This window comes from Fukomys damarensis, unplaced genomic scaffold (assembly GCF_012274545.1).
Source record: "Fukomys damarensis isolate Sample0158 unplaced genomic scaffold, DMR_v1.0_HiC HiC_scaffold_25, whole genome shotgun sequence".
Taxonomy (NCBI): domain Eukaryota; kingdom Metazoa; phylum Chordata; class Mammalia; order Rodentia; family Bathyergidae; genus Fukomys; species Fukomys damarensis.
Window position 1 is genome coordinate 18,844,741 of NW_022900937.1, and position 21,071 is coordinate 18,865,811.

At 42.2% G+C, this 21,071-nt stretch overlaps 1 protein-coding gene across 2 annotated transcripts in view; it reads left to right on the top strand.

Annotated features, from left to right (window-relative positions):
* Map2k5 (mitogen-activated protein kinase kinase 5) overlaps positions 1–21,071 on the top strand; it is a 243,336-nt gene that overhangs the window by 171,922 nt on the left and 50,343 nt on the right. For both annotated transcript variants that reach the window (XM_010643300.3, XM_010643297.3), the window contains exons 18-19: positions 14,756–14,782; positions 15,096–15,128. In XM_010643300.3, the coding sequence (XP_010641602.1) occupies positions 14,756–14,782; positions 15,096–15,128 (60 nt within the window). The remainder of the gene's footprint in view (positions 1–14,755; positions 14,783–15,095; positions 15,129–21,071) is intronic.

A 21,071-nucleotide genomic window follows, 5' to 3' on the forward strand; every position in this document is an offset into this window, starting at 1 on the left:
AACTTTACAAACTATAGGCCCTGCATTAGTCCCATAGTAAATCCACTAAGGCGACTTCTCAGGGGATGTGTCTGCTGTGGCACTGGAAAATTTGGTAAGCAGGATGCCACAGGAAGGCGAGGCTCACGCAGACACAAATGTATTTAAAGTACTTTTGCAAGTATAAAAATATTGTTCTTCTTTTGGCTACAATTCCTGATCTTGGTTAATAAATTACATCAAAATGACCTGAAGTTAAAAAAAAGGGGGTTGGGGGGAATCTGAGCAAATAGTGCCCCTGGTATTGTAAAGCTTTGAATGTTTTCACACCCCATTAATTTATTACTTCTCTTTCTTCATCTTTAAATTTCATTTTTTTTTCAAAAATTCCGACTCCCTGCTGCTGCAGTGATTTTCATCTTGTTGTTAATTTTCCCTGCTCCATATGGAGCTCCAGACATTTCACCTGGAGGCTGTACTAGATTTTGCTGTAGTGATCGTACTTCCGGAGGCCAAAACTGTCATTTAGGGTTCCTGGTGCATCTGTCTGCGCCAGGCTTTTCACTGGCATGGAAGAGTGTGAATAACAAATTGGATGCACCTGAGATTCGGATGATTAGTGTGTTTTGTGAATCTCCACGACTTGTAAGCAGCTAGCACTGGGGGAGGGGCGGAGGGCCACGCTGCTGCGGCTGTGGGCGAATCCTTACTCACACCTTCCATTTGGGGCTCTGCGAGGGAAGTGCAGACATCCTAGGCGGCGGCCCCAGTGCAGAGAGAGTAACAAATATTTCATCCTGCCTTGTCATTGATTAGAAAAGAGCCTTTAATTTCATTTCACCCCATGTTGTGATTAATTTGCATTCTTTGTCAGAAGTTAATGGAGTTTTTTATGGTTCACTCTGAAATCCTTGAAGACATCAGACTTGATCTGATGTTTATACAACCGCCAGCGGAATTTTTTCGTTTGATTGATGGCAAGCTTGATGTTATTCCAAACGGCTTTTTAAGCTGTTTTTAAGAATTATTTGAATAAAATGCAAGCAAGATATTGTTGTAATGATCAAGATTATCTGTTAAAAATCTGTTTCAAATGAAGAAGATGATAAGTAGTAAAAAGATCAAAAAGATAAGAGAAATAGTGAATAGTAATTTTATTTATTAAAAATACATGAGTGGCAGTCAAATAAATTATTGCACTCTAGATAAGATCACTTTCATTGAAAAAAAAAAATACACCGTCATCTTGCCAAGTAGAATAATTAAGGCCAAAGTAAAAAGAAAGTCTGACACTGAGGGATTAGAAACCTTTACTACCAATTGGTTGATTCTCATTTATTCTGCTGGCTTTTGCCACCAATGTACGAGAAATTGAGATCTACCATTCTTAATTCAAGGAGACGGGCTGTCAGGGCTGTTAGTTGAGCAAAATGATGGCACATTACTTGTCTCAATAAAGGGCATTCTTAAACCCCAATACAAGTTAAATATAAGTAGAAAATAGAAGAAGATTTTAAGTGTGAGACTAGCGTTCCTGATGGTGTAATGACTGGCCTTTTCCATAAGATAGTAGAGAAATGAAAATATCCTGTTGATAGATCCGAGACATCCTGCCTGTTCCTGGGTAAGAAGCGTGTGTTCACCCTGTACACAATATATATCAAAGTACAAGAGGGGCCATAGGTGGTATCTGCTTCAAACCCCTGCTATTAAGCAAGGAAATATGTTTTGCAAATGCTTTTTGATTACTGATAGCATTCATTTGATTTGGAGCTTTTCCTTGCTTCAGCAGGATCTGTGCTGCTCCTGAGACTTAGTCATAGGTCAGAAAGGTACTTATCTGAGCACTTTCATTTAAAACAGCAATTTACTTGCAGTATCTGAAAGTTTGCTAAATAATTGGGTGGCTTTAATTGAAGTTACTGCTTTCTGATCCTTGCATTAACATGATCTAAGGTCCTTTTTATTGTATGTAATCCATATTATTGACCAGATTTGCCGTTTTCATTTAAATGTAAGCAGCTTGTAAAGGAGAAAATATTTTGTTTAACTTAGCTTTGCAACCTGCTGTTTGAATGTGTGGGTTTTGTTTTTTGGTTTTTCTAATTGACAGACTGTCTTTTAAACATTCATTTATTTTGTAGTAATAAATTATTCTCTGGCTAGCGTATTTGTTTTACTCTATCCAGAATGGAAAGCTTATGTTCTTAAAACTATTTAAAAACATTAAATATTTTTCAAATATTTAATGTCAAAATACTTGAGTTTTTATACTTAATTTTATTCATGTTTTAAAGCCTTTGGTGGGTGTGTTTTACTAATTCTAATTTTGATTAATATTTTAAATTTGATATTAAATTTAGATTATAGATATCACTGCCTTTTAACTAAGCAGATTTTTAACCTACCTGTCTTAATTCATTGTTTATATTTATCCTAAGTGTGTGAGATACGGACGTTTAAAAATCTACCAATATTTCTTCCTAATTTACTTTATTGTTTTGTATTATATGTTGTTCTTTTTTGGGAGGGGGGCACTGAGGATTGAACCCAGGGCTTCACGTATGCTAGGTAAATGCCGTACCACTGAGCTTGAATCTCAAGCTCTTCTACTGATATTCCAAGCCATAAAATCAGATTTATGTTCCATAAAGCAGAGTTAAATTTAAGTGATATAAAGATGTTCATTTGTACACATTTGCTTCTTCCCAGGAATTTTTTAATTGCCACTGCCAAGTTCTATTCACAATATCCATGTCAGACTTATCAAAAGGTCTCACCATTTTATTTGCTTAGCCTCTGCCAAAAACAGCAAGTGGGTTCCTAGTTTCTCCTTTAAAAACACAGCAGAAATGGATAAGAAATTACCTGAAAGCATAGGTAGTTTAGAAGTTTGCAAATTTTCATTAAAGGTAAATCACATCAGTTTTTCAGAGTACTGTATATGTACTTAGCCAGTCAGAGTAGTGATACCTGTCTTTTTAAAGTATCTGCCTCAGGTTGGTTTGGTTTTATAGCACCACCTAAAGTAAACTATTGTATGATATACATCTCAACTTAATGTTTCTTTGTTGTTGAGCCTTTGCTGTGAGCCTGGCACTGTGCAGAGCCCTGGAACACAGGATGAAACAGGTAGTCCTTCCTTAGGGTCCAGTCCAGCAGGAAGAAAAACACAAAACCAACAGATGGCAGCTTATGTGAAGGGCACCCTCCAGGATCTGGGACACTGGCCTCAGCTGAGAGCAAGTGAGAGGTCAGCTTACTCTGTAATGCCAAGGTTTCACTGGCTAGCAGAGTGAGGAAGAACAGTATATACCAGTGATGGAAATCCTTTTAGAGACTGAGTGCCCAAACCGCAACCCATAACCCACTTATTTATCATAAGGCACCAACACTGCAGTTAAAACTGAATAGCCCATGGTCGGCTGCTGGGGCGATGTTGGGGTGACTTGGCTCTTGTTCTGAGAGAAGGGGCTCTGTATGCTGCTGCGGCACACGTGCCATAGGTTCACCACCACTGGCCTAGGCTCTCAAATCAAGAGGACAAGGTCTGAAACAGGATACTGTGTTTGGCATCCTGCTAGTACTTTAGCATGTAGGGTATTATTGTTGCTTCTTTCATTTTCCTCAGTAGTTTAGCAGTTCTCCTAGGTGACTTTTAAGGCAACACTGTAGGGAATCAGAAAGGGGAAAGAAGAATGGAAGAGAAGAAAAAAAGGATGATCAAGGCAAATGTAGCAGAGAACAGATAAAGAAAACAGGTTAGAGGATTTCATGACTCCCTTTGGAATGTCTAGATGCCAGCCTTCGGTCTTAAGTACTTGAGGTTCAAGATCCCTTCCCCAAGGGCATGTGGCCCAGGCCTCGGAGGGCTGGCTGCCCTGCTATCCTCTTTGAATTCAACTTGGTACAGCCCAGGACATTTTCTAGATTGCTGGGGAGGAATTGTCATGAACAAGCGAGCCAGCGCCTAAGAAAGCACTTTGAAAAATACAAGGTAGTAAACAAGAACAATAATAATAGTATTATTTATATTTCCACAAAGCACTTCAGGGATTTACCTATGTAAATCTGAAAATATATGACCATGTTTTATGCCAGGTAGGACTAAAATGAATTACTTTTCTGATCCCACAAGAGCCTTCTTTTACAGTCCTGTTGTTGTTGTTATAATTTATCATTCACAATCACAATCATACTATATAGAATTATATACAGACTAGTCATTTTTAGTTCAGGAACTGGGAAGTAAACTTAGAATTTTGCAATGTTTAAATAATTGGTGTAGCCTAGAAATAGGATTGAAGTTCAAAGTAATGAACTTGGGCACACAGTCTGGCTTCCCAGCGGTGACTCTGCCACCCCATCCCTCTTAGAACTGAGGTCGGGAGATCTTCCATTCCCCCAGCCCTTGGTTTTGTTGGCACAGTCAGCTACTCCATGGAGTCCTGGAATTTCAGGATATGCAGAGATCTTTCAAGGATCTGATCTCTTTGTCTTACCAAGGAGGAAGTAGAAGTTCATAGCCATTCATGACTCACACAGTAACCAGGAATTCAGTGGCAGAGCCAGACTGTGTCCCACTCCCTGTTCGGTGGTCTTTTCTCCCTAGTGGGTGGTGGGGGCAGAAAGTGAGATGAAGCACCCAGAGGCTTTGAGCCCAAAGGATAGTCCTTATTTTATACGCCATTCACTGAAGTCCCGCCTCCAGCTGGTATCTTCAGAGACAGAAATTACTGTCCCGGGATGCTCTGTGCCTGCCAGGTAATTGCTGTCTGGATATGGATCCCCAGGGGAAGGTGGTCCTCAAGAGCAGTAGTAGCAGCAACAACAAATACATCAACTTTTATTGTACTCAGGTGCTTTATTTATCGCCATTCAGCATGGGAAACTTGTGTAGATGTGGGGCTAGTGGATGATTGGCATCCAAGTTAAAAAGGCAGACCTGGCCGAGCTTGATTTGAGCAAAAATTACTTTTTAGATGCTTAACAGTTCTAGATTAATACCTGGAGGGTTTGGGAATTCTTCCTCAATGCAAATGTTAATGATGCCAGGAACCCAGCCCTCTTTAGTGTCAATAAAACAAACAGGCTAAATTCATTGAAAAATCAATAACTTGCCTAAAACGACCAAAGATCTGGTGCAATGTAGGACTGCAGATTGCCAGAACACACCAAGTGGAAAGAGCATCCCAGGGTCCTCTAGGAGCCAGGAAGGGGATAGATAGTTTATATAATGAGTCAAGGTGTCACTTCCAAGGAATCGTGGGAAACTAAAGCAGCCAGTTGGCGCCAAGTGTGGACCCTGTAAGTCTGAACCAGCAAGGTCTGCAGGTGGTGACCACCCTGGTAAGAAGGAAAGAAAAACTTCAGGATGAATCACTTTATGAGGGGTTTATAAAGTCTGAGGAAGGCAGACCAGAGCGGGGGGCCATGAAGCTTGTGTTGTTTTGTTTTGTGTTCAGAAATGGGTGGCAGAGAGGACCTTGTGAGCATGAAGAGACCTTGACCTGGCTCTGGTTCTAGTGTAGTAAAACATTGTAAACAACAGAGAGTTCCCGGCCAGAGGCTGCTCTCCACCCCGGCCCTTTGGACAGCTGTGTGCCTCCTTGGTAGCCAGGCAGCTGAAAGCACTGGCAGCTCGGCAGGGAGGGACCAGAGGAGCAAATGACATGCCCAACAGGTGACAGCTTAAGTCATTGTCACTGTATGGTTTCTACCCCAATAACACTCATAGTGCTAACCTGAATTCTTGTCCTGGCTTTTCTTATTAGCTGCCTGACCCTCAGACCTCAGCCTCCACATCCAGGAGGTGATGGTGGTGTCCTAGATCTGTGATCTACAGCATGCTGGGAAAACAGTGCACAGAAGAGATGGGAATCCCTCCCCCAGCACAGCCATGCGTGTGTGCACTCACAAACACAGGGGCACCTCTGCTTTTATCTGGTCATTTTTTAACAGATCTATGCGATATCTTGTTGGAACTACAGGTTTTTTGGTCAACAGTGAAAAAATGCTGAGCCATCTGCTCCGAGTTCTTCCTTGGAGTTTATTAAAACCTAATTTATTTCGATCAGAATATGAAAGGAATAAACCAAAACTCTGAAACCAAAGTGAAACTTTATGTAATTCATTCTAGATCCATGACTTCCTTTCTTTAAATCTATTTTTAATTTCATTTACAGTCCAGCCAGAATGGCACTTGTTTAGCAAGATTATGTGTAACTGTATTTCAGATCCATTCCTTCCTCATCCTGTGTGAACCAAGTACTGGCTGAAGTTGCAGCTTATCTTGGATCTCAGCAGGCCAGACAATGTTGTGAAATATATAGTGGTTTAAAGGAGAAAAACAAAACAAAACAAAACAATACTTGGAGCCTAGAACTGGAAACAAGCTTTCTCACAGTGTCTAGAAGTGTTGCTCGAGGGTGGCGGGTGTTGAAGGACAATGTCTTAGAAATCTGTGGAGCTTGAGGGAGGAAAGCAAAAGTCCATCTTTCCAAACCCTTCAGGGCATTCAGAAGAATGCAAGCACTGTGCCTAAGTCTTAGCCCTACTGCTAAGTTGCGGGGATCTTAAAGACAGCATTCATTTTTATAGACCAGCAATTTTATCTGTCTCACAGGTTCTAGAATCTAGTACAGCCATAGTACAAGTACTTGATGAACATACATAATCCTGGAAGTGTGTATTTGACTCATATTTACTTTTTTACATGTTGGCAAAGCAAATTTTGCAATCAGAAGGAATCAAGAATTAACTCACATCCTGGAGCTTTCGGTTTATAGTTCGGTTCCTTTTCTGCCACGGCCCGTACTCCCACTCTGCCCAGCCAATGTCGCTGGCTACAGGGTCGGTGCGTCTCAAGAAGTCTGGCAGTTATCTCTAGAGAAGACGTGGTTCTGTACTGCCGGGAGGGTAGTGCTGAGACGAGGGTGGGTGCTTCCCTTCATCAGGTGGACTCGCACAGCAGGCCGTCACGCAGGAGTGGTGTAGAAGAGTCCCTGGATCCGGCAAGTGGGGAACTAGGTTGCATGGAAACCCCGGGGGACCCTTTCAAACTCCAGAGCCTCTGATCCTGCCTCAGTGCTGGACGGGCCTCTCCTCAGCCAGACCAACATCTGTGGCACAGAAGAAGGAACAGATAGCAGCAACCTCTTCAGTCTTGTCCAGTTCCACAACCGATTTATTCATCCACTCCTTTTATGTACTCTTCTATTTCATGTGTGTCTCCTACGGACACAGCAAAATTAATTCTTTTATGTACTCTTCTATTTCATGTGTGTCTCCTACGGACACAGCATTCAAGAGTTAAAATAATTAATTTTTCAGTATTTCCTTTTTCTGTTTTCTTACAGTTGAGCCCAGCTATGCAGTGTGGCTCTCAAAAGAGTGAATGTACATTTAGCCTCTGAGTTTCTGCTGTGTAGTGTACAGGGTCCAGATCAAGGTGACAACCACAGCCAGTCAGTGCAGAGTTGTGCCCTGGGGCAGGTGAGGAACATACAGTGCTCCCTGCCAACCGCAGTTTTGCTTTCTGCAGTTTCCGTTACCTGCCTAGGTCAAGTAGGGTCCAAAAGTATTAAGTGGACATTCCAGAAATAAATAAGTTTTAAACTGTCCACCACTGAGCAGCACAATAAAACCTCAGGCCAATCCCTTGTGTCCCATGTATGTGTCCATGTTGTATACACTACCTGCCCATTAGTCCCTGACTAACTGGGTTATCAGATCACCTGTCATGGTATCACAGTGTGTTCAGGTAACTCTTATTTTACTTAATCATAGCCCCAAAGTACAGTTACTCATGTTGGTGATTCAGATGTGCTCAAGAGGAGCCATCAAGTGCCTCCTTAGAGTGAAAAGGTCAAGGTTAATCTTGGATGTGCAAATGTAGGATAAGACTCGCTTGTAGGGTCAGCACTATCGCAGTTTCAGGCATCCACTGGGCAGCTTGGAACTTAGCCCTGTGACTGCTGTATGTGTACGGATACACATTCAGAGGAAGGTGACCACAGTGGCAGAGAAGGTGAAACCATGCCACACCCTATACCTGAGCGGGAAGTCACCTTCCCAGGAAGCCCATGGCTGCTGCTTGGGTGTGGGGACTATTGTTGGAATGTCCATACCAGAGGGAAGATCAGAAGGTACCCAAAATGGCAACTGGCCATAAGAAAGAAAGTAGGGGTGCTTATTCAGAAGAGAAGACGTTGTAAAGATGTGATAGCTATCTTCAAATATGTAAGGAGCTAATGTTAGATGTATTCATCACAGCTCCAAAATCACAGGCACATCTTATAAGAAGAAGCACTTGGATTTAAAATAATACATGGGCCAGGGAGTTAGCTCAGTGGTTCCACCATCTGCCTTGCAAGCGCAAGGTCCCGAGTTTGATCCCTGGTACCAAAAAAAAAATAATACAGAACTTTCCAGTATTGTGAGCTTCACAACACAGAATCATTGGAATTCCATCATTGGAGGTCTTCTAGCAAAGATGTGGTCCTTGTCAAGAATATCATAAAGCGAAGCCGGGCGTGGTGGGGCACGCCTGTAATCCCAGCACTCGGGAGGCTGAGGCAGGAGGATCACTGTGAGTTCGAGACCAGCCTGGGCTACATAGTGAGTTCCAGGTCAGTCTCAACTACATAGTGAGACCTTGTCTCAAAAAACAAACAAACAAACAAACAAAAAAAGAATATTATAAAGTGAACTTCTTCCTTGGGCAGGCTGGACTAGGTGACTCCAGTGTTGCTTAGAGTTCTATGACACAGGGAGGGTTTAAGCTAACAGATGAAAACTGAACGATTGCTCCAGAAACCCTTCCAGACATCGTGATGCATTAAATTTTTGTTGTAGCACATTGATTTGACCATAAAGAACAGAGTAGTCAGAAAAAGCAACACCTCTCCCCACCGTCCCTTCCCCACCTCCACACACACAATTGATTTTCTTACACTGGATTCTAAAAGCCATTCTTCTTTGGAACAAAAGAAAAAGAAGAAACATATGACATAGCAAATATCTAAAATCTTCTTTGAAAGGAAGGTACCTAATAAACTCTCTGGCCAGACCTTGTACCATTAGTAAAAAGATTAATTTTGTAACTTGCATTGATTATTTTGAATCACAATTTTAAGTCCCTGCTTTTCTCACAAAATTAAAATGCATATTTTCCCAGAGTAGGATTCTCAGTGGCTCCTGTGCACGTATGTGGGATAGGACATGAGCTTTATCCATTTTAAACACACAAAAGGTAAAGGAGCACAGACTGGCAAGCGGGTCCTTTTTTCCCTGCTCACTGACTGGCAGACCCAGCAAATGAATAATGTTGCACCGTACCTTGATGCTCCAGCTGTTGTATTTTGTGTGAAAATGCCTTGTCCTTGATACTTGGGAAACAGTGGGAGCCAAGTGATCTAATTTATGGCTGTGATGATTTTCTGTCAGGTCCCATCTGAGCTGTGCCCTCCGCTGGGCGTCTGAGAACCTTTCCATTCCTCCCAGCTGTTTGCTAAATTCGGGAATTTCTACTTCACACTTTTCAAAACTGGTCACTCCTGCATACAGCACGCCAGCTGGAGTCTGAGATGTGAGCAGAGAGGAGCTGCCAATGAGCGGATCTTAGGTTGTGGGAGTCCGAGAGACTTTCTTATACTCCTTTCAGTAGCTGCCCACTGTCCTGTTACAAGCTGCCTGTTTTAGAGTCTGTACAAGGCAGACCAGCAGGCTCCTAGGCATGACAAGAACTTGAACAAGGACAGAGGCCGATAGACAGGGAAAAAGGATAAGGCAAGTGAGTTCTACTTGTGCGTATTATATTATTAGAAATAATGTGTCATGCTGCATTCAGTGAAAATGCCACCTTAGCAACATCCCCATTTGTAGTTAGGCAGAATAAATTTCATTCTTTTCCCTCTTTAAAATAAATCATTTGGGGGCCGGGGATTTAGCTCAGCGGTTCGGTGGCCTGCCTTGCAAGCGCAAGGACCCAAGTTCAATCCCCGGTACCAAAACATAAATAAATAAATAAAATAAAATAAATCATTTGGAAATTTGTAGGTTCATAGCATAAGGGATTGAGAAGAAAGCTTATAGAAGTGATTTCCCCTCTCATCAGAGACTTTTTCACATTTGAATGCTCTGTTTTTTGTTGTTTGTTGTTTTGTTTTGTTTTGTTGGTACCAGGGATCGAACTCAAATGCTCTGTTTTGGCAAGTTGTAAAGCCTTGGAGGTGGGGCCACCCTGTGTCTCAGCACCTAATACCATTATCATTTCTGCTTTAGTGGGAGAAAGCGAAGCTCCCAAAGCCTCTAGACATCAGGTTTCTATAGCTGCTTATCCGTCCCCGTCAAAGACAACAGCCCTGAGCCCCAGTGAGGGGAGGAGGCTGCTGAGGCCATGGAGATCTGGCTGGTTCCCAAGTGCATGCATTTTCCCCAGCATGCAGCTCCTAGGCCAGGGTCAGCCAGGCTCTCTCTGTGACCTTGCGCGGTGGACCACTCTGAGCCTCGATTTCCTTAATGGCAAAGTCGGTAGGTCAAACCAGAGCATCTCTGGGGTCCTTTCCATTTGCAGAGTTCTTCAGGTCATAATTCTTCATTTAGAACATGAAAGTCCCAGTTTACCATAATCCTTGTTTATACTTATCAAGAGTTATGGCTTAATACATCAAATTTTAAAAGAAACTCTTTGCAACATAGCTGTGGTTCCTGAAATTTTAAGTTAAAAGAGAGACGGGGGTAGAGAGTTCTATTTTGAAAGCTGGAATATAATGCCCGTAGCACAACAAATGAAAATGATACTCTTAAAATTCCAACCAAATGATGTGATTTTGTATTGCTTTATTCTGTTTAAGAGAAAATATCACAAGCTTGAAAAGCAGTAAATATGTAAAGAGAATATTTGTCAACTGCTATTGGAAGATATGACCTAGGTCATACATAAATCTCTCCGACAAGAGCTGCAGGGCAAGCCATAATTTCAGAGAGTAAAAGAGAAAATGAAAGCTACCGCTGGTGTCTTCTCTAAGTTCCATAGGTGGAACTATTTTAGTTTTCTGATTATGCCTCTGAATGTAATGTAAAGGGGCCGGCAGCATGGTCTGTCTTATCATTGCATGTAAAAAGAACTCTGAGACAGGGAAGCATAAAATAAAGGTTCCACAATGGTTTTTTATCGCAGACACCATTGAACAAACAGTTGAGACTCCACAAGCAAAGTTTTGCGCTGGCAGTTCCGTTCCGGAATCATTTTCAAGACATTCATGTTATAGGAGCTTCTTAATTGCCAATTGTACAATCTTTGTAAAGAAGTAGATGATGGCTATTAATACAAAAACAGAAAGACCAAACTGGTGCTTGTGGCTGCCTTTCACGAAACCTTTCTTCCCCAGTTGAGCACCATGTAACTCTCCTCTTAGTGTGGTTTTTAAATGTTGGCTTTAGCAGCTGATGAAAGAAGAAAAAAAAAGCTGTGCCTAGAAGAGGGAAGAGGTTCATCTGCTTAGTGTATCAAACACTACTAGTTCTAGAGACCGATTAGTGAAGTGTACATCTGGAGCAATTACTGTTTTATTCATTGCCCCATAGTACTAGTTAGACATGGAAACTGCTCGATGCAAGCAGAATGTACAAGCAGGCATGTGAACTTGGGCAAGTCAGTTTTATAAACAGCATTTTGTGTGTTGGGAGGTGCAGGCGACGCATCAGCCCTAACCATGTTATTGTGTTCCTCTGAACTCCTCTCTCAGCCAGCGTTTGGAAAGCAGACCCAGAACAAAGATAGGCACTCAGGAAGCTAACATTTTATGTTGAGACCCCTTAGTACCACTTTTAATGTGCTATAAAACCGGGGGCTTCACTTTTTCATGAACTGTGTGCAAAAGCAGAAGCAATGACTAGAGGTTGACTGGTTGGATCTGTTTTACGGTCACTGTGCCTGTACAGTAATATGATCTTGAAAAAGGTAAACAACAAAGAGTTTAGCTGTGAAAAATATGCCTAATATAAATACAGTCGAGTGCGTGGTAGTTCAGAATTTGAAAAATATGGCTGTGGCATTAAATTTTCTGGTGGAATTAACAGAGGAACAGCATACAGCTTTTAAGGCAATATATCTGAGACGGGGAAAGGAGCTAATACATCTAACTCTATGGTCTGTGTGGCATCCATATAAAGAAAAGCACAGTAGCTTTATTTAATTGAGAAAATGAATCAATTACAATAATGTTGCATCATCAGATTCTTGTGAAACAGAAGATATGAGTCACAGCATTGTGTAACAGTGTTAAAAAGTAATTGAGTATCTTGAGCATTTTGAATCAATTTCAGGTACTGGCAGTGCTACCTTAATACAAAATTTATGAAGGTGGTTGCATGTAATATGTTGCTATCAAAACTATGTAATAAAGCCTGGTAAAAACATCTGTCTTTAAAAACCTGGTCAAAACAGCATAGTTATAAGGTCATAAAAAGGACTGTGGTGTTGCTCTTTCTTTCTTGTAGTGAAGAGCAAATGTTAAAGTGGACAACTTTTAAGTTGTCTTAAAGTCATTCTGCTGTTAACCCTCAGAACCAAAGCAAGGTGGGGGCCTCCTGTAAGATCCCAGTTCACAAGCAAAGTCTCCCCTCTGTGCATTCAGTTGCACAACTCATGGTACTGGGAACAATGCCTCAGTCCCTTCCTAAAGTCATTTCCAAACATCTCTTAGAATTTTTGCCACATGTTTTCCTCAGAGAATTTTATAAATCCCCCTGGCTCTTGGAAATTTGTGAAAAATATTTTCTTTGGTGTCAAAAATAGATTCCTGATTCTTTGCTTATTGCAAATAACTCTCCTACCGAAGAAGATATATTTTATTAAGACTGTGTAGGATGGAGGGAGTGTTCTTAGAAAGGGAGGGAAGGAAGGGAGGGAGGGAGCCGGGGAGGGAAGGGAAGGCAAGGCAAGGCAGGCAGGCAAATACCCTAGGTGCCTCATTTCATAGGAGAAGCTACCTGGGCTTGTCAAGGCCTTTGTAAAGGTGGTACGGCTTGTTACTAAATTCCTAACTACTCCAAGGCGGTGGTGAACAACCCTGCCTCCCTTTGTGGTTGGAATCTTCAAACCTGCAGAGCCTTGTCCAGAAATTTCATTGACTGTAGGAGCCAGGACATTCAGGTCACCATAAAGCGGGAACTTTGTCAATGTTGACCAAGAGCCAGGCAGCCAGGAACCAGAGGTTCCAGGAGTCACAGTGACCAGGGAGGCGGCTGTGAGTGGACAGCCTGGGCAGCTAAGATGCTGCGTGGGAAGGCACTTTGAAAATATCCAAGCACTAGGGGGAAGGGTTTGCTTCTTAGCCACGTGGATGCAAAAGAAATGTTCACACGCTAGACCTACTCGCCAAGATTGGTCATTGGTCATACCGTCCCAAGCATCAGTGAATGTGAATCCTGTTGTTTTAAATGTTGTGATGATTGCAGGCAAGTGCAGTACAGATGCTGGAGGGAAAGGCACATTGGAGAAGCCCAGAATCACCAGGCCCATGCCTGGCCCTGCCCTCTGGGAGGCCTGGTTTTCCCACCACAAAATACAGACGTCCTCTCCACACACCTGGGTGGTTGTGCAAATGAAACGACAGTGTGTATGGGAAAGAATTTGTAAAAGGACCATTAAAAATATAAAAGGAAGTAGTGCAAGTTTCCATATATGGGGCAGTGAGACAGGATCTCACTATGTAGTTCAGACTGGCCTTGAACTCACTTTGTACCTTGGGCTGACCTCAAACTCTCAGCAGTCCTCCTGCCTCAGCCTCCTGAGTGCTAGGCTCACAGGCATACACTACCACATTCATCTGGTTTCCCTGTATTTTATCAGCTGGTTAGAGATCACATGTCCCAGAAAATAATTGGCCCATCAGTAGTAATATTTGATTACTGAAGATTTCCTACTTAGATCATTAAGTAATGGAGACTCCATCTTCACTGAATATAAAATAACTATAGGCATTTGGGGGAGGTATTAAGAGTGTTCAATATTTTAATCACTAAGTTGATGATTTATTAATCTTGTCATATTTGGTAATTTTCTAGAGATACAGGCTGTAGTGGTAGAGGAGAGCAGCCTGCCCTCAGCATGTAGAGTAGGAACAGACACATTGGTCTCCTCCCAGTCACTGAAAAATGGTGGAACACTTGCATGAATTTGATTTTCCCAGAGAGCCTTGCTACCCTGGAAACCAGTTGAAACTACTTTGGAAAAGGTGGAGTTTTTGTCCCGCTCTGAAGTTAGAGGTGAATACTTCAACCACATAATTAAAGTTTTCCTCACAAAATAGGGAATTGTGAGCACACACTGGCAGGAATCCAAAATTCTAATTTCTGACTATGATTTAATTTCAATTTTAAATAAATCGGTTTTTAATTTAAAAAGAGTGAGCTTCATAACATTAGCAATGATTGCAACATTAAGCCCAGTGTTCACAATCTAGCAATATAAAACATTATTTATATCTGAATCGTAAACAGCCTTTTGAAATGGATTATGGTTTTTCTCCCTATTCTAATACAACCTGGAGGGTACTAAAAAGTGTTGTGTGAAATTAACATTCTGCTGACTTTCGCCTATAAATGAGAAGCGAGCTATTAACATTTGTGTATTTTCATTATGTAAATTGTGTTAACACATGCCCACAGATTGCCACCAGCAATGCAATAATTTTCTCTCAGTGATCATAATGTGTCCAAGTGAGTCATTTTGATTATGACATGCTAATTACATATTGCCTTTTTTCAGATTCAGAAAAACCAGGGATCTTTAATGGTAAGCTTTATGAGTTCAGAAAAAAAATTCACTTTTCTTTTTCCTGATGGCTGCTTCCTTTGCATGCTTGAATGCCTTGTTTTAAACTTAGCAAATTGCATTTTGAAGAAAATGCAAACCTTTAACTGCCTGTATTAGATTAGGTACCATTAGAAATAATAGAACATCCTGAGCATCAATGTTTTTATAAGAGTTTGCTGTTGTTGATTAATCTTGCTATATTTTATTGCATTAATGATTTTTTTCTTTCCACTCCACTGTAAAGATATTGCATGGAGCCTAATACTTTTTCCTCTCCTCTTTTCCATTGCAGCCTCTCCAGCTTCTGCAGTGCATTGTTGATGAGGTGAGGCATCGTCTTATGTGCTTTCACTCCTAAAGTCATTCCTAATGATGTGGAAAGCTTATATTTTGTTTCCTAATGAAGCACAATGCCCAACACCCTCGGAGCAAGTTGTGTTGTATGCTTTGAGCTGTGTTACGTGAACTGGCCTTGTCCTGAATCCTGTTCGCCTGATGCTAGGCAAGAATCCCGGCGAAGACAAACTGTCCCACAGGCTGGTCCCAGGGGTGTCACAGGCCCTAAAGACAAAACATGAGAATATTAATTGATCTTCTCCCCAGCCAGATGGGGATGGAGCTGGAAATTAAAGCAGTATCATTTTTTCCATAACAGATATTTACAGTTCTTTGGTAGGCAGGGGTCAGAGTTGAACTGCAGACATAAGCCGAGTAAAATTTGCCTTCCTTGCTGTATTTACTCAGAGCATAGCAGAGTGAAAAAATGGTTCAAAAGCTCTACATCAACAGTTCAGTATTCATTTCCTAATTACGCATTTCCTTGAGACTGTATCCTTAACCTCTTGTGTGTTCCAGTACACTAACAACTAGTATTCTCATAGTTTGAGGTGTCGTACCTTGATCCCCTTACTGGTCCAGTTCCACTGTCCATTTGCCTTTTGGAGTCAATCTACCTGCATTTCTTTCTCAACTGACTTTTGCTACTTCTCACTCTGAATTGAAATTCCTTTCTTCTACATTTTGGTAGACAGGGCTTTCAATTAAGACACGTTCACATTTTTTTAAAACTGCTTATCTGGGCTTGGGCTCACCTACCAGCAGTGTTTATTTTGGGGGCTTTAATTTTATAATATTTAGAATACTTGCAAATAGAGAGGGAAGGCGATAAATGATTCAGATTGGAAAGTTTGAAAGAAAAAAACAACAAATCGTAATTCATAGTTATTCCTCTCAATTAAACATCTGCATAACCAGTTATGAGATTTGGGAGAAAAAATAAAGATCCTCCTAGGAAAAAACAAACGCACACACATATCACAATAACAGTAAGAATGGGGCTCTGGCATCCTTAATAGTTGCATCCGTCAGTCCATATATCCCCTGCAAGCCATAAACCATACTGGTGCAGACATGAAGGCATCGTCCTGAAACAAATGGAGACTCCATTAGCTCGGATATCAGACGGGCCTCCTGGATCGAATAGCTCATCAATATCTTCTGTCATCTTAGATTCCAAAAGCATCCTATCCCCATCAGAATCCTCCTAATTAATCCAATTTTCCTGAGGTCCCGCTCCAGTTTTGCTCGGGGAAGCACCCAGGGAAACGTGGGGCCTACCTAGTGGAATACACAGATTGCTGTACTCCTGGACTATGCTGTGGTTGGCAGGGCAGGGTGGCTCTTGGGACTTCTGAACGTTCGTGTAGAGATTTTCCTCACAGGTAATATGCATATAGCTGGAAAGCTCATGTGACGGTTTTCTGGATTAAAGTAGCAGTGATTGCTATCAATTTTAAATGTTTTACGTATTTAATTTGGGAAAAACCATGAGCCTTTTTCATAGACTAACATTCCATGAAGGAGAGTAGAGTATCACTTACATGACCTGATATGTTTTTCTTCATAGTATTTCTTCCTTAGTCAAGAAGAAACATATAACTTAGCATCCCCATTTACTTTAAAACAATATTAAAATATCTTCCTTTGGAAACTTGGGAAATTGACATTGACTAAATTGAGTAAATTGACATTTACTAAAACCAAATTGACCTTGGGATTAAGCTAATGTTCTACAGTAAGAGTGTTAGGAAAGGATTCACCAGATGGCCTGTTTTTGGTGGTCAATCCTGGCCTCAAAAGAGCTTGGGCCTTACCTTTCCTGTGTTTGCCCTCTGGGTGGGGCAGATTTCCCAGGGCTGGGAGATCGTGTTCCCACTGGAGTTGTCCAGGTGCTAACGCATCAGAATTCTTACTATTGCAACAAGAGTCTTGTTGAAAACAGAATCCTGGGTCTAGGTTACAAGGCTTTCTGGGGATGGTAGCCACAATCTGTGAGCGTCCTAGGTAACTGCACATTCACATCTAAGAACTTCTGCACAGCCTGTTCAGATCCCACAGGGCAATTAACTATCTTCATTTGCCTCTGACTTGTAGGGCTTCTGTTCGTGAATGAATATAACCATCCAGGGGCTGCACCATTGAACTCGCTGGGTATGGGCACCTGATGCTAGTATACACTGTTTCCTGATAGAGAAAAGTCAGATCAAGAGGTACTACACTGAAGAGCCCAATTGAAACAAGATGGGTATATTTGGAGTCATGTACAAAATAGCTCTAGCAAAGCCCAGTGTAGCATTTTATTGTTACAAGGATTCAGTTTAACTTTCTGCCTTGACCTGGCGAAGAGTGAAATCGGGAAACCAGTTGAATGTAGGCAAGACCCAGTCCCCAGATGGCCAGAAGCAAATGTTAGAATCAGTCTGAGAGTCAGGGGCTAGAACTGTGAGGCAGAGCCAGAGGTGGCCGCCAGATATGCAAAGAGAAACAATAAAAGAATAAGAATTGTGGCCATGAACTTGGACCACAGATCAGGTGCCGAAAGGGTAGCCAAGGTCTCTTGGTCGTTTTATCATCACTGGGACAAAATACCTGACACCCACAGCTAATTTTGGCTTAGGGTTTCAGCTGGCTCAAAGGCAGGAGCAGGATGGCAGAGGGGCCTGGCAAAGGAAAAGGTGCTCAACCTAAGGGATCCAGAAAGCAGAGAGAAGGGGAGACGTGGAGACAAAATACACCCTTCCAGGTCACACCCGCAGAGACCCACCTCCACCCAGGCCCCACCTGCTAGCAGCACATTCAGCCATGACAAATAGAGGAGTTGTGTTCCGATCAGAAATCTAGCCAGCCCAGTCTAATTTTGGTGGTGGGGTTTATCTGGCTTGGAGCCAGGTAGCTCAGGATGTGAGTGATGTCTCCAAGGTAACACTGGTGCCTGAGAGTTGCTTCTCTCACCAGAACGTCTTACCTTAAGACCCTTGTGTAGGGCTGGAGATAATGGCTCGGTGGTAGAGCACTTGCCTGCATTCTATCCCCTGTACCACCAAAAACAAATCACAGACCCTTACGTAATCAGGTCTTCCCCAAGTCCCTGATCCCATTCATTGTAAGCAATGTGCCTGCTACCTTAGATGTCTCTATTTTAGGGGATAAGGTGACCCCCTGTTATCTAGACAACTGAAATTTATTACTTCAACCTCTGACATCTGTGAGAAAATCTGCATTGTTTAGAGAAATATTTCTAAAATGTGTTTGTTTTTGGCAGCCTGTTGACAGAGCGTGGTAAATAACATTTAGCCTTTTTTCAATGACTCAGGTCCTTGTTTTGAATATGGTACTGAATTAAACTTTGATGTATTGATATCCTCTAGGACTGTAAAATTTTGCCGAGCTTACTGTGTTCTTTTCGCTGAGTTTTACCAACCATTTTGCCTATATGTTTGGACTTGACACTCAGGAAAGTTCTGGAGCTTCTTGAAGTACACAGAGCCATTTGTCCAGGCTAAACAGCCTCCCTGGCTCACAGCTCCACTCAGTGATTGTCTTGGGCCCTTTCTTGAGAGGACTCTAATCTCTGTGACCCCTCCTCACTCATCAGTGACTGCTTCCCTCCTGCCCCAAGATCTAACCATCTTGACTTCAGCGCTGCTCTCCTGGTGGTGACCCCAGCAGAGCTAAAACTACTCAGTGAAGTCAGACACCCAGGTGGCCTTCGGAAGGTCAAACTGGCTTGTCTGAAGAGAGAGATGCAGAGGCTCACACCTCTTTGTAATGAAGGGAAGCGATGGGCTTGCGTTGATGCAGTCAGCACACAGCGATCTCAGTCACCCACGCTGTACTCACGCTGTACTCGCCTGAGCTGAGTGGGCCTGGCAGGACAGCTCCAGACCTAGCCAGATCTGGGCTTCCAGGCAGGGCATGCAGGGTGACTGCAGGCTCTACGTCAGAGTAGAAGTGGAATTACTGTCCCCCGTCCCAAGCAAGCCCCCCAGCCATCAGATGCTCTGCAGTGCCTGGGCTCCCGGTGTGCTGGCAACAGCAGGAGGGGACACAGTGATGTCTGGGCCACCAGGTCCCAGGCTGCCAGTGGGTTGAATGGCTGAGGGCTGCGATGATTGGAGTGGAGGCTGCGCCCTGAGTCTGCCCTGAGGTGGTCCACAGATGTGGAGGGAGGAGGATACAGAATGATAGTTGTCCTTTATTGTAGGACGAGTACTGTGGAACCTAGGTCAACAAGTAAGTTTCTGGGCTCAGAAAAGAAAAGTAAATGTCAAGCACAAGCACTTAAAACTATCTTGCAAATCATTTTTGAGTTCACAGATGTGTTTCAGAATGTTCTGGTTGTCTAAAATATGACAATCAGAAAAATGGGTTATTGCTATGATTATGTATATGTTTTCAACACATTATAGCTAAAAAATGAATTCCCATCTAGCATCTGTAGGTGCTCAACAGAACAATTAACAAATCTTTGATTTGATATACTTCTGTTTATTTGTGCATTTTACCCATAAAAAGTGAATTTATTTCAGTGATGTCTTATACCTTATCAGAAGTAGCTTCTCTATGAAAGTGCTGGTTTCTTAAAACTATTACATTTGTAAAATATGAAAGTGCTTGGGAAATAACACAGACTTTGAGGAATTAACTGCCTACAACTGGGCCAGGTGTGCAGATAAACAATGGCCTTAAGATGCCAGTGAAGAATTCTGAGATTTGCTGGCACCTCCTGCCATGACTGTAAAGGAGCAGGATTTGGTCCTGGGCATAGTGTGGCACAGCGCTCCCCAGGCCACCTGCAGGAGGGCTCATGTCCTCTGCTTCCCCTAGGGCTTCCTAAGCATGGTGAGCACAGAAGCAGGGCTTTGACAGAGGACTGGGGGAGATACAGTATGGGGACCCAGATGAACAGTTGACCAGGGCAAAGGGTGCAGGGCTAGGGGTGGAAAACAGAAATAAGCAATCACAGAAGGAAATTTGGAAAATGCACAAATACATGGACATAACACATTCATAAACAAACTGTGGGACAACAAAGAAATCAAACAGGAATTAGAAAATGCCTTGAGATGAACAAAACTGAAGACACAGATACCAAAACTTAGGAAAGGCTGCCAAAGCTCTGCTGAAGAGAAAACGTGTAGTTCTAAGTACCTACATTAAAAAGAAGAAAGATCCCCAAGCGTGGTGCTGCACACCTGTAATCCCAGCACTCAAGAGGATGAGGCAGGAGGATCATAAGTGTAAGGCCAGACTGGGCCACATTGTGAAACCCTGTCTCCAAAAAGAAAAGTAGGCAGATTACAAATTACTAGGCTTATCTCCCATCTTAAGGAGCTAGAAAATGAACAAACTAAGCCCAAAACAGGAGGCAGGAAATAACAAAGATTATAGCAGAAATAAGTGAAATATAGGAGAAAATCAATGAAAGTAAAAGTCCTTTTAAAAAGATCAAGAAAAGTAACCAACTTTTAGCTACTGAGAGAGAGGGAAGGCTCCAGTGTCTACAGTTAGAGATGAAAGAGAACATATTACTACCAACTTTATAGAACTAAAAAGGTTACAAAGGAGTGTTGTGAACAGTTGTATGGGCCAGGCTAGATAACATAAATGAAATGGACAAATTCCTATACAGACACAAACTACCAATACTCCAGAAGAAATAGAGTCAGAGTGAACCTATCATAATTAACGATTAAGCCAGGGATTGGGCCCAGTGATTCCACCGCCTGGTTCACAAGTGCAAAGTTCTGAGTTGGATCCCTGGTGCCAAAAAATAAAAATAAATAAATATTTTTTTAAAAAGCAGGGCTGGGGACGTGGCTTAGGGTTAGAATACTTGCCTGGCATGCATAAAGCCCTAGGTTCCAACCCAGCACCACAAACACACACACACACACACACACACACACACACACACACACACACACAC